This window comes from Falco peregrinus, chromosome 6 (assembly GCF_023634155.1).
Source record: "Falco peregrinus isolate bFalPer1 chromosome 6, bFalPer1.pri, whole genome shotgun sequence".
NCBI lineage: Eukaryota > Metazoa > Chordata > Aves > Falconiformes > Falconidae > Falco > Falco peregrinus.
The window spans coordinates 87204358-87217571 of record NC_073726.1 but is presented as its reverse complement, the minus strand read 5'-3'; the positions used below and the strand labels follow the sequence as shown (position 1 = coordinate 87217571).

Genomic DNA, 13214 nt, shown 5'->3' with positions numbered 1-13214 from the left:
ACGATAATACCACTGCCACAGAAGAGATTTAAGGCAGGAAGATAACACACTGCCACTGCAGAGATTTATCTATACATTGTTAAAGGAGGAAACCGACTGACGCCATAGAGCAACAGGGAGGCTGATCCTGCAAAACTTAACCAAACCCCTGTGCGTGTGCCCAGACCTGGGGTCGGGGGGATCAAGGTGCCTGGAGGCCCCTGGGGAATGTTGGGCACATACACCATTGCCGGGTGGGAGGTGTGGTTAAGAGAACAGCTTGTAACAGCTCTATAAAAAATTGAACCAACTAACATCGGACGGAGCGTTCCCCTGCCAGACTTGGAAACGAATCGGACTGTCAGGATGCCACAGCTCTGGGGTGGTAGCTATTGCTGTGAATTCTTTCCTTTCTTTCTTTCCTTCCTTTTTATCTCTTGCTCTCTCTCCCTTTGCATTCGCAGATTTATTGTTGGGCAAATAAAGTTCCTTGGCTCTTGACTCTGTTTTGAGTCTTAATTCTGTTCCCGAGAATACAAACAACCACGCTCCGGTCTCAGAGTGGCATGTGACATTTTAATTGATATCACGGACAGGATTCTCGGTGACACAGAAAGTGCCAGGTTCTTTATGAGAGACTCGTGGGTCTGGGGGGGTGTGTGTGTGCCTGAGATGTACGAAGTGAGTGCAGAGTCTGTATGAGGAAAACAGCCGGAGAAGGACAAAGTGATAGAATTAACAAGAGACGAGTCTCTAAAAAAGTTTAAAAGTGTGACCTCCTGAGAGTGATGGGGGGTGGGGTGGGGTGTGTAGTAGTAGAGAATTTACAGTGACACCCTCTCAAGATGAAATAACCCCTCTTTGGTGAAATGTGTGCCCGCACTTCTACAGATGTTTGTGATGTTTCCCCCACTGAAGTGTGGGGTGGAGATTTATATAAACTGGATAACTTACTGGGAACCTATTTATATAAACTGGATAACTTACTGGGAACCTATCATCTCACCCCAAGGGCGAGAATGGGCAAAAAATCACTGGTTCCAACTGCAGAGTATAGTGGATAGGATCATGATATTGCAGAAGGAGGCTAAAGTTAAACCTGGGAAGGGGAAATCCATAATTTGTGCAGTTTTAGGAGCAAGTTTGGCAGCAGCCATGTAAGATAAGAGGCAGAGATTGTGTCAAGATGATGTCGTGGTAGATTCCTTGAAACACTGTGAGAGCAGTTAGAAGAGACCAAACAGCTATTAAAGCAGAAGAGAAACCAGAATGCTTTGTTAAAAGAAACATTAAGGGAAGAACTGTGGAAAGAAAGAGACTCATTTGGGGAGGTGGAGTCGAAGTTAACAGAGAAAGGGATTAGACAAATATATCCCCAGGGGGATTTACAGAGCCAAAAGAGGCAGCAGAAAACCCTCCTCACATGCATCCCCTAGTTAAGACTGAGTATTTATATGAGACAGACGACACTTGTCCCCGAATTGTTACTAAAGACACGACTGAGTTAGCAAAATTAAGGAAGGATTTTGCAAGGACTCCAAAGGAATCCAAAACGGAGTATGTTTGGAAAGTGTCCTTGTCAGGAGGAGATGGGATTGCGTTGTCAGAGAAGGAAGCAGAAGGATACTGGGGCCCAGGTGTGTTTTTAACTACTGGCAGCCATCAGGCCCTATGGTCATTAACACAGAGGGCAGCGTACTGGGCCGGGGGACTGAACCCTTTGGAAGGGGAGACCCCCTAGCCATAACAGGTACGGTGGGTCAGCTGGTAGAAAGTGTACAAAGGGCAGCTTGTCTGCACACGATGTATGACAGGAGGCTTGAATCTCGCCAGGGCTCTCCCATGATGACGCCTGTGGACCCAGAAGGGATGACTCCTCTAATTCGAGGACTTCCTGATTCTTTAAAACCCATTGGGATCCAGCTACAGGGGAAGATACAAAATACTCCCATATCAGACAGAGTTACATGGGGGGAAGTTGTCCAAGAGCTAATTAACTTTGGGAGAAAATATGGTCCCGTTGGTGGATCCTGGCAAAGACCTGAAGCAAGAGCCATATGAACTGCGGGAAAAGCTGAGGGACAGTTAGCACAGGCTCAGAGAAGTTAGAATTCTAAATCGGTCCAATTTACTGATCCTGGGGGAGGGAGACCCCTAAGCCGACAGGAGTGGTGGCATCTGGAGCTCCAGAGAAGTATTCCCCGGGATCTAATGGATGGGCTTCGGACCCAGAAATTGGAGAATTTCCGCTATGGTCAGGGCACAAAGTTAGTTTTGAGCCAACCCCTAGTGCCCCGCCATCAATAGGTATCGGGGGAAAAGCTGATGAAGTAAAGAGGGCGATGGGAAACTAGATCCTCCATCCCCCGAAGGTGGGGGAGAAACCGGAGGGTGGGTGTTTATTAGGCAACTCACCTGAAATTTGAGAGGAGATTTAATGACTACAGTAGCTGTAGGAACACAGAAAAAAACAGTAACCTTTTTAATTGACACAGGAGCACAAATCACTGCACTGATGCAGAGTGAGGCGGAGCAATGTGGAATTTTGGCTTTGTCTGAAAACCTAATTGTCTTAAATGCTTTAGGGAGAACTCAGTCAGTACCTATGGCCTTGGTAACATTATGGATGCCTGGGGAGGAAGACCCAGTTAACACCAAGGTTGCAATAGGCCCTTTTCCGACAAATCTTTGGGGCATAGATATATTGAAGGGCAGACAGTGGTATGATACCCAGGGGAATTCATGGTGCTTTGGCATTCCTCAGATGAAACAGCCTGGGCAGAAGTGCGCCTGTTGCAAGCAGCACCTACCCTCCCCTCTTCCAGGATGACTAATGTGAAACCCTATCTCTTGCTCGGGAGAAAGGGGCTCGGGAGAGGATAGCTCCTGTGATTGAGGATCTTAAACAACAGGGCATTTTAACATTCACCCACTCCCCATACAATTCCCCAGTGTGGCCAGTTTGTAAATCAAATGGGAAGTGAAGACTGACTGTAGATTATTGTCCACTTAATGCAAACAGTGGTCCCTTGACAGCAGCGGTGCCTAATAGAGCTGAGCTCATCTCACTCGTTCAGGAACAGGCTCATCCAGTGATGGCCACAATTGATGTGGAAGATGTTTGCCATGGTTCCCCTGCAAGAAGAGGACCATGATCGTTTTGCTTTCACATAGGAGGGACAACAGTATACCTTTACTTGTCTCCCTCAGGGATATAAACATTCTCCCACCTTAGCACATCATGCTTTGGCACAAGAATTAGCCCAAATTCTCCCAGAACCGGGACTTAGAGTTTATCGATACATCAATGATGTTTTGATAGGAGGGGATCAAATTATTCCAGTACAGGTAACACAAGGAAAGATTATACAGCACTTAGAGTCTCCGGGACTCCAGATACCAGAGGAAAAAATACAAACTGCTCCAAATGAAGTGAAATTTTTAGGGATAGGTGGAGAGGAGGTTCAGCCTGTATTCCTCAGGACACCCTCTCAACACTACAGCAGGTAAAAATTCCAGAAAATAAAAAGGAGCTGCAACATGCCTTAGGCTTATTGGTCTTCTGGAGAAAACACATCCCAGACTTTGCACGGCCTTTATATGACCTGCTGAGAAAAGGAGCAGCTTGGGAATGGGCTCCAGCCCACGATGAAGTGTTACAGCTTTCGGTGTTTGAAGCAAACACCCACCAGGCTTTGGGCCCTATTCACCCCACTGACCCTGTCCAGATTGAGTGGGGGTTTGCACACTCAGGATTGTCCATTCATCTTTGGCAAAAAGGACCAGAAGGTCCTACCTGCCTGATGGGATTTTATTCCAGGAGCTTGAAGGATGCTGAGAGATGATACTCCAATTGGGAAAAAGGATTGTTTATAGTGAGTGTTGCTCTCAGAGAAGCAGAGCGAACCATATGCCAACAGCCTCTAATTTTAAGGGACCTTTTAAGGGAATTAAACCTGTGTTAGCAGGAACTGCCCCCCCCCCCCCCCCCCCCCCCGGACAGGGGTAGCCCAAAGAGATACTGTGAGAAAATGGTATGCTAAGATTGAACGTTATTGTAGTGTTTTTACTGTCACTGAAGGCACCCCATAACAGTTAAATATCCAAGAAGAAGTAGCAAATCCCCAGGAGAAGGTTACCCCTCCCCTGTCTGTGGCAAAAATTGGTAAAAATCACTCCTGCTTTTTCGGAGGAGTTGTAGAATGTGTAGTTTACTGATGCCTCTGCTAAGAGAGAGGGTAAACAATGGAGATACCGAGCTGTAGCTATTAATGTAGATGCTAACAGGGGAATCATTACCGAAGGTGAGGGCAGTGCTCAAGTGGGAGAGTTAGTGGCAGTGTGGAGTGTGTTTAATAGCGAGGAAGGGGCTAAGACTCCAGTGTACATTTACACTGACTCGTTTGCATTGTTCAAAGGATGCACAGAATAGCTCCCTTTTTGGGAACAGAATAACTGGGAAGTAAACCGAGTGCCAGTGTGGCAAAAGGAGAAGTGGCAAAAAATCTTGGATATTGCCAAACGTGGGGATGTTGCGGTAGCATGGGTGCCGTCTCACCAGGAAAGGGCACTCTGGCAGGTGAATGGAATAATAGGGCAGATGAGCTGGCCAGAATTGCCCCTTTGCAGCAGGAAAATAAAACTGGGGAAATTTGGGAAGACTTTTGGAATGACAACACATTAAGTGTGGTCATACAGGGTCTAATGGTTTATACAAAGAGGCACATGGCAGAGGTTGGCCTTTCACTCGGGAATCTTGCAAAACCTGTATTTCAGCTTGTGAACGATGCAGACTTCTACTAGAGAGACACACCATGGAAGATTCCCCCCTTCATTTGAGAGATAAAAAGTATCTCTGGGAAACTTGGCAGATAGATTATATTGTCTCTCTGTCTCTCGCTCTCTCTCCCTTTGCATTCGCAGATTTATTGTTGGGCAAATAAAGTTCCTTGGCTCTTGACTCCGTTTTGAGTCTTAATTCTGTTCCCGAGAATACAAACAGAACCGCGCTCCGGTCTCAGACCGGCATGCGACATCAAAGGGAGATGCAGATAAGTGGGTAGCTGCGCAATCACTTGCCATGGCCTACAGGAGGTCTTGAAAAGAGGTATCATCTATTTATTGTTAATTGTCTATCCTTCTGTTTCCCCACCAGTTCAAAGCTTTTACCAGGTTCTTTTCCTTTCAGATCAAGGATTCTGACTTTTTATATGAACGCATTTTGAATCCTTGTGTGATCTGACATGTTGGGAAGGGAACTGGAACTGCCCTGGAAGCCTCTGGAGAATGACTGTATCTGGAAGGAGGAGGAATACATCTCTTCTGTACATTATTTTGTGTAATAATAGTTGCAGTGCCCCTGAAGGAGAGTCTTCCAGTTTCTAAGATGCTTTTCCAGTCCTATGGTCAGTCTCATCAGAGGAGGAAACTCAGGTTCCCGGCAGAGTTTATGAACAAGAGAGATGTAATTCACAACCTCCATGATACTGTTAGTGGTTTCCTCCTTGTTTCTGCTAATATGAGCATCCCCCCCAGTGCTCTAATCTTTGATGGAAATTAGTACCCTTCTGATACTGGCTGGTTTACATCTGTTAAACATGAGACTTCTTCAGACAGCTTGGGCCCATCAGGATTTCTGGTTCCTGAGCTTTGTGCTTCCCTTTTATCTTCAACTACTTCAGAGAATTAAAATATCACCTGTGTCCAATGTGGATTCTCTTTGAACCGCCAGAATAGAGGGTGCTTGAGATGTCAGGAGTGGAGAAATGAGAAGGGAAAGGCAGAGCAGGGAGGATGCTACATCTTCCTGCAGATTGCAGTGAGTGGCGTTCTCCTGCCTGTGTATGAGGTGTAAAGCACCCTTTAGGCTGGAGCAGAGGGACTTTGTTGGGCTAAAAGGCATGTGTATGAAACCGCTTTCAATGCTGTTTATTTGCTCTGTATATTTCTGTTAAAATACACCGTGACAATAAGGTAGTTTAATCTACTCATGCTTCTCTACCAGATTTCACTTTTGGATTCTCACACATTAAAAAATAATTGTGGCAGGAGGGGTTGTAGCTTTGCTAGGAATATTCGAGACAAAATGCCTGTAATACTACTGGTGATTTTGTGCTACTTCTCTCTGCATGCTTTTCTGGGAACCAAGGTGTTGCATGCACTACAAATGCTAAGAGAAACATATTAACAATAATATTTTATTTGTTTATCCCTCAAAGGGCAGTTGGTTTTTTGTAGTTACAAGATGAAACCATAGGTTTTGCCCATCAAAATCTAGATAGACAAAACATGAGTAAAGAACAGGGAAGGAAATGAAAAAGCATTAAAAGTGAAGCAAGCAAGATGGAGATAGGGAAAAGTGGATTGAGAGATTAAGAAGTTACTTTCTAGTCACTTGTAAAAGTTTATTTTGAAGGATATGTTGGCTCGGTACTGGAATTGGCTAGGTGCTTTTCTAAACTGTTCTCTATTTAGGTTATTCAGCCAAACTAAGGCAAAGTCTTCCATAGAGTAAATGTCTGTAATTTTCCAGTTTCTGTCAAGTAAATAACAGCAGGAGAACATTTGTTTTTATATGATGGCATTCTGGTGCCAGTCAGAACTTGGGATATGCTAAAAATGAAGGGGACAGCTCATGTTAACTTTTTGCTTTGGGTTCTTACAGAGGACTGTTTGTCACTATTGGGTAGCAAATGTTCTAAACCACAACCCCAGACAAAACTGCGCGTGGGATTTTAGGAACATTTACAGCCTAAATCTTGAACCAGATTTGGATTTTACAAAGTGACTGCCAGTTTTTTTGATGCAAGTAACTGTGCTGTAAAACAGTATCCAAACTTAAAAAACCAATCTAGAAAGAAATTATGTTTTCATACAGACTCTTTACATTAACAACTTGGTGTAAAGGGTCATTAAAGTAAGAATCTGATTTTTTCTGGCATGGGTCCACATCTGAACAGCCTAAAATCCAGCTTTAATCCATGTGCTCAGTGTTTACAATTGGCTGGCTCTAGGCTTCTTTAAGCCAGATAAACTGATAGGAAGTCCAAGGCTCAGGAATGTGGTTGGAATTTAGGCCCAGCTACACCTGTGTCTGCTTTTCAGAACTTGAGCTTCTGCAAATGAGTAGCAAATTTTACTTCTAGCCTTACAGAGATGGTGTCTTCTTATCTGTGCCTTTGTATGTGATTTTTACAGTATAATCTCTTTTCTTTACCCAGTGGTCAGGCACCTTCACCAATGCCCTTGACTGTGGCTCTGCAGAGGACAAGACTCAATCTTTTCTTTTTTTTGTCACCCGCTTTGCTACAGGTAACATCAGTTGCAAGGGGATGACAGAGCGCATTCATAGCATCAACCTTCACAACTTCAGCAATTCCGTGCTCGAGACCCTCAACGAGCAGCGCAACCGTGGCCACTTCTGTGACGTGACGGTCCGCATCCACGGGAGCATGCTACGCGCCCACCGTTGTGTGCTGGCGGCTGGCAGCCCCTTCTTCCAGGACAAGCTGCTGCTGGGCTACAGCGACATCGAGATCCCCTCAGTGGTGTCAGTCCAGTCTGTACAAAAGCTCATTGACTTCATGTACAGTGGGGTGCTGCGGGTCTCACAGTCAGAGGCCCTCCAAATCCTCACAGCTGCCAGCATCCTGCAGATCAAGACTGTGATTGATGAGTGCACAAGGATTGTCTCGCAAAATGTGGGAGAGGTCTACCCGGTGATTCAGGATTCTGGCCAGGAGACACCCAGGGGAACACCCGAATCAGGCACCTCGGGGCAGAGCACTGACACAGAGTCTGGCTACCTGCAGAGCCATTCGCAGCACAGTGTGGACAGGATCTATTCGGCCCTCTATGCCTGTTCCATGCAAAATGGCAGTGGGGAGCGCTCCTTTTACAGTGGAGCTGTGGTCAGCCACCATGAAACAGCCTTGGGGCTCCCCAGGGACCATCACATGGAAGACCCCAGCTGGATTACCCGGATCCATGAACGGTCACAACAGATGGAGCGGTACCTTTCCACCACTCCAGAGACCACACACTGCCGCAAGCAACCACGCCCTGTCCGAATTCAAACCCTCATGGGCAACATCCATATTAAGCAGGAGATGGAGGATGACTATGACTACTATGGCCAACAGAGGGTGCAGATCCTCGAGCGCAATGAGTCTGAGGAATGCACTGAGGACACTGACCAAGCAGAAGGCACTGAGAGTGAGCCTAAAGGGGAGAGTTTTGACTCGGGAGTCAGTTCCTCCATTGGCACTGAGCCCGATTCCATGGAGCAGCAGTTTATGGCTGGTCTGGGCCGGGATGGGCAGCAAGAACCTTCTCAAGCAGATCAAAATGACGTCCCCGCTGATGGCACTCAGCCGCAGCCGCAGCAGCAGCATGTAGATGCCAACTCTTCCTCGCCAGAGAGAAGCAATGACGTTGAAATGGACAGCAAAGTGCTCACAGTCAATAACAGCACCGAAAAGGGGGCTCTGCAGCCTTCTGTCAACACAACTGTTGCCCAACCATTGCCAACCACACAGATCTACTTACGCCAGACAGAAACCCTCACCAGCAATCTGAGGATGCCACTGACCCTGACCAGCAACACTCAGGTCATTGGCACAGCTGGCAACACCTACCTGCCTGCCCTTTTCACCACACAGTCTGCTGGCAGTGGCCCTAAGCCTTTTCTCTTCAGCCTGCCCCAGCCTTTAGCTGGCCAACAGACACAGTTTGTGACAGTGTCCCAGCCTGGCCTGTCAACCTTTACTGCCCAGCTGCCAGCCCCACAGCCCTTGGCCCCATCTGCGGGTCACAGCACAGCAGGTGGGCAAGGCGAAAAAAAGCCTTACGAGTGCACTCTGTGTAACAAGACTTTCACCGCCAAACAGAACTACGTCAAGCACATGTTTGTACACACAGGTAAGAGTATGTCCCTTTGGCTTATACACGAAGCCCGAGAAAGTCCTTGGCAAACACGGACTTAGATTCTGTTTCCCAACCTGCCAGCCCCCAGCACAAACAGGAGGGAGAAGTTAGCGAGGGAGCTGGTATCACTGAACATTTTCCAAGCTTACTGCATTGAAGTTGAGCCTCTGCAGAAAAATATAGGTCTCTTACAGGGGCCTGACTGTGCATAGTGCAGAAACAAGCTCATTTTTCTTGGAGTACAATGTGTCCTGCACCCATCCAAGGAAATGGTAAGCATGCATTGTCCTCTGCAGGCTGTCCAGGCAACACTAAGTGGAAGTAGCATGAGGAAACTTTAATAAGTCATTAAAGAAAAACTAAGAAGGGGCTTCCCCCTGTAAGTTTTACAGCTACAGGGGTTTAAGCTCAAGTGATGATGATTGGCATGAGTTCAGGGCAAGTTCATTCCTGGTGGACTTGCAGCAGTAGATCCAGGCCTGGATGTTGCACACACTGCCACATATTTTCTAAATCTCACATATTGCTGTAAGAAAGTAAATTCTGAGGTTTTCAAGAAGTTTTACTGTACTTCACTGAAGCTGATTGCTCTAACTCCCTGTCTCTTGGCAAGTCAGGTGTTTCACTAGCTGTGAGTACAAAAACCCAGAGACAGAACAGAACATCATCCTTTTTGTTTAAAAATGCAATTGCTTTTGAGACAATATAGGTAACCATATTTACTACTGAGCCAAAACTGCCTTTTCTGGCTTTGACAAGTTATAACACTTCAAAGCAAGGAGATAGGTGTATCTTATATGGAGAAGCTATCCTGGGTTCAGGTCTAAATTTTGCTTGCTTTAGCCCTTGGCTCATTCTGACATTGGAGAGAAATTCTAGTTTAGAGAAAGAGTAAATATTTCTCTCACAAAGCAGTGGTTTTGTTAATGTCAGATCTTAAAATAAATGCTGGGTTTGTGATACATGGAGTAGAACCTGGAGAAATTGCCCAAGGTATGGGAGGAATGTAAGTCATGCCTCCCCATTGTATCCGATAGATTTCACTTCTGTATGCATATGTAAACTTTTTACTTCTATTTACCTATAATTATCAGATAAATGAACAATTCCTCTAGACGTCTAAGGCAGATGTACATATACAAAACGGTCAACTTCTCAGGACTGGTACAAAATGTGTGATTGCAAGGACCAAGAATCCTGAATCCCGGGATTATCCTCTGTGTCTGTTTACGCTCTCCATCCTTCTGTTGTGGATGATGATACTATGTAGAAAGTGTTGTGTTATTCAGAAAGAACATCCCTTTCAGAGCACAGTCAAATATATCTGCCTACATCCTTGTTCTAAAAGCTACGAATGCTTTTTTCACAAGTAAATTAACTGAGATTAGGTGCTTTATTTCCCCCACCCTAACTGTGCACTGCATTTGATATTTGGAGTCAGATAAAGAATAATAGTGGGAGACCTGACCTAAAATATTTCGAGCTACTACACATAAAGTCAACCAAGGAAATTGATAGTCATCTCCAATCACAAATTAATATTTTTATTTGTGTGGGTCTGAGAATGCCCAAAATAATGAACTGTGGTGGCAAGGAGAGATTTGGGTAGATAAATTATTTCAAAGTTCATTTAGGAACAAACTGGCTTCTGGAGTGTCTGGGAGGATAATTACACCTTAGCCAACAGAGGGCACGGCTTCAGAAAACTCTTCTGAAAATCAGAGAAGCATGTCTACCTTGTCTAGCGCTGGACAGGATCATTATGAAAACTGAGAAGAGACAGCTTTTCCCACTTCCAGATTTTCCTCAGCCCTGTTAAGTCAGGCAAAGTGGCTCTGGAAAGGATCCATGGAAAAAGGGAAAGATTTGGGAGCTGCAAATGTTTGAATTCGACTTGTTTGGAGGGCTCACAGGAGAAGCCATGGAGGAATCTAATCATAAACCAGAATTCAACAGCCTAAAGTCCCCCCAACAGCTGTGCTTCCAAAAACTACATGTTGATGTAGCTTTCGCAATGGAAACCTACCTCCCTTTCTTCTTTCACATGGACACAGACATACTAGAGATGGATATTTTTCCACGGTCCCTGCAGACTGGCTTTAATGTATCCCACAATGTTGTTCTCCCAGACATGCAACATTGTGGAAATACAGGGCTAGAATGCATGCAGTGTCCGTGCATCTTATAAACCATCATTACCTTCTCCTACATACCACGCTGTGATTAATATTCGGTAACTGTCCCACATAGCTGTCTAAAACCAGTCAAATTTGAAATGAAGAACCAGAAGGAGGAACGTGCACATTTAATTCACTAAGCAAAGTTTTCTCTGACTTCAAGATGAAGAATCGTGGGAATAAAGAATCTCACGTAGGAAGCACATACATTTGCATACAAAAAAGAAAACCTAAAAAGTTTTTAGATTCTTCGGAGAGAAGAAATCCCAGGAAGGTTTTGAAGCTAAGATTAGAAAGCCAGAACCCAGTGTATCTTAGAAACATGTGCATGCAAAAATGAGGGTGGTTTTATAGCGTAGTCTTGACAAGGTCTAGAGCAGAGGAGACTGAGTTACTACGAACTCTGGGACATAGATTGTCTAAGGCAAAAATGAGCATTGTAAATATAATCAGTCTCTTGTAAGTCAGTAAGACTTTATTATAACTTGACATGCTATCATCATCCACATAATACGTGTCAAGCATATTGGCCTGTCTACACACAACACACTACTACATTCAGCAAAGCCAGCAGGAAAGTAAGGACTTATGTATTTTGACCAAGTGTCTTTCACCAAGTAGGGATAAACTCATCATTGGTGCAAGGAGGAGCAGCATGTGCATTTCGTTCACAGATGTCACCATCATATGTGCAAACTGTGAAATAAAAAGAAACAGAGACTCAGGGGAGATAAAAAAAGTAGGACCTTCCCATCCAATCCATATTAATTATCTCCTCTTAAAATTGAATATAAGTAGCGTATTGTAATCTCACTATACAAAGAGTAAATGATATATTACCACAGGTGTGTGATGGTCCCTAAAGATTGATTCTCCAGCATTTAAAACAGTGCCAGACAGACTAAAAAGGAGGAAGCAGGATGTCTGGGGAGAAAAAGAAGGATCTGTGCTAGAGGGGAAATTGCAGGATGACCAAACGAAAATAATTTTGCAGTCAGTGAAACACAGGATCATTTTCACTGTTACAGTGCTATGGTACCATCTCTCTCCCTGACAGCGTCAGGGATCATAAATGACCACACCTGAAATATACCACAGGTGATTCAGAAAACAACTCAAAAAAGCATTTTTTGGTGGGGCATTGAGGGTGTTGGATATTGTCCACATGATCAATACAGCAACACAGCATGAAAATGTTGCCTGATACCATGAGACAGGAGGCCATGGCATTGTCTTCCATGAGAACTCCGAGCAGGAGGAGAAATTAAGAGTAGTCTGGACAAACCAATCTCATGTGCTCAGCTAAGTATTTTTTTTCAGTTCATGCTTACAGTCACTGGTTTGTCTGGATATAATTTGAGTTCATTTATATGAGTTGCCAGAATCAGTTTTACAATACCCCTGGGCACACAAGGCAATGTGGTAGATGACGTAAGTATTTTATATCTCTGGCTTACCTGATAAGGTGTTTTATTTAATTGGCAGTCTAATCATTTACATTTCATGTCTGTTACACTGGGAGTTTATCTGTTAGGTTGCCCTTTGCATAGTACTGGCTGGCCTAGGCAATTCTATGTACTGAGGTTCCCTTTTCAGTTACTCTTACCCATGCTTCAGCTATGAGATTTGACCAGAAAAAGGGGCAACAAATGTAAACCTCTTATAAAGTGTTGGTTTTCTTTGGCGATCTCTAGCATTTCTCTTCTAAGAAATTTACAGCAATTTGACAGGAATCTAGTAAGCACTAGCTTTGGCCATGCTTTTGCTGCATACAGGTAGGGAGATGGAGGCACTAAAAAATAAAGTAACTTGACTATGACCTGTCTAGAAATGAGCATGTGGAGCAAAGCAGGAGCATAGGCAGGAGGGGCTGTGCCATTGAAGCTGGGGGTAGATGCCAGGACCTTTTAACTCTGGTCCTGTCTTTGTCAGTGCCTATTATGTGAGCTTGAAGAAGATACCTGAGCTCCTTTTTACTCCATGCCCATTGGGAATACCTACAGCCCCCTTTATAAAGTGTTTCGAAACCTCTGGTTGCAAAAAATGTTGTTTCAAAATATGCTTGTTAACAGAATTACTCTTCCTTAGCCAGAGCACCTCTCCAAAGACCCCTGTGAGACTTAGCCATTAGTT

At 44.6% G+C, this 13214-nt stretch overlaps 1 protein-coding gene across 9 annotated transcripts in view; it reads left to right on the top strand.

Moving 5' to 3' along the window:
- The window catches only part of ZBTB20 (zinc finger and BTB domain containing 20), a 519455-nt gene that overhangs the window by 478628 nt on the left and 27613 nt on the right, over positions 1-13214 (top strand). For all 9 annotated transcript variants that reach the window (XM_055809034.1, XM_055809033.1, XM_055809032.1 and 6 more), the window contains one exon: positions 7291-8898. In XM_055809034.1, the coding sequence (XP_055665009.1) occupies positions 7311-8898 (1588 nt within the window). In that variant the 5' untranslated portion in view covers positions 7291-7310. The remainder of the gene's footprint in view (positions 1-7290; positions 8899-13214) is intronic.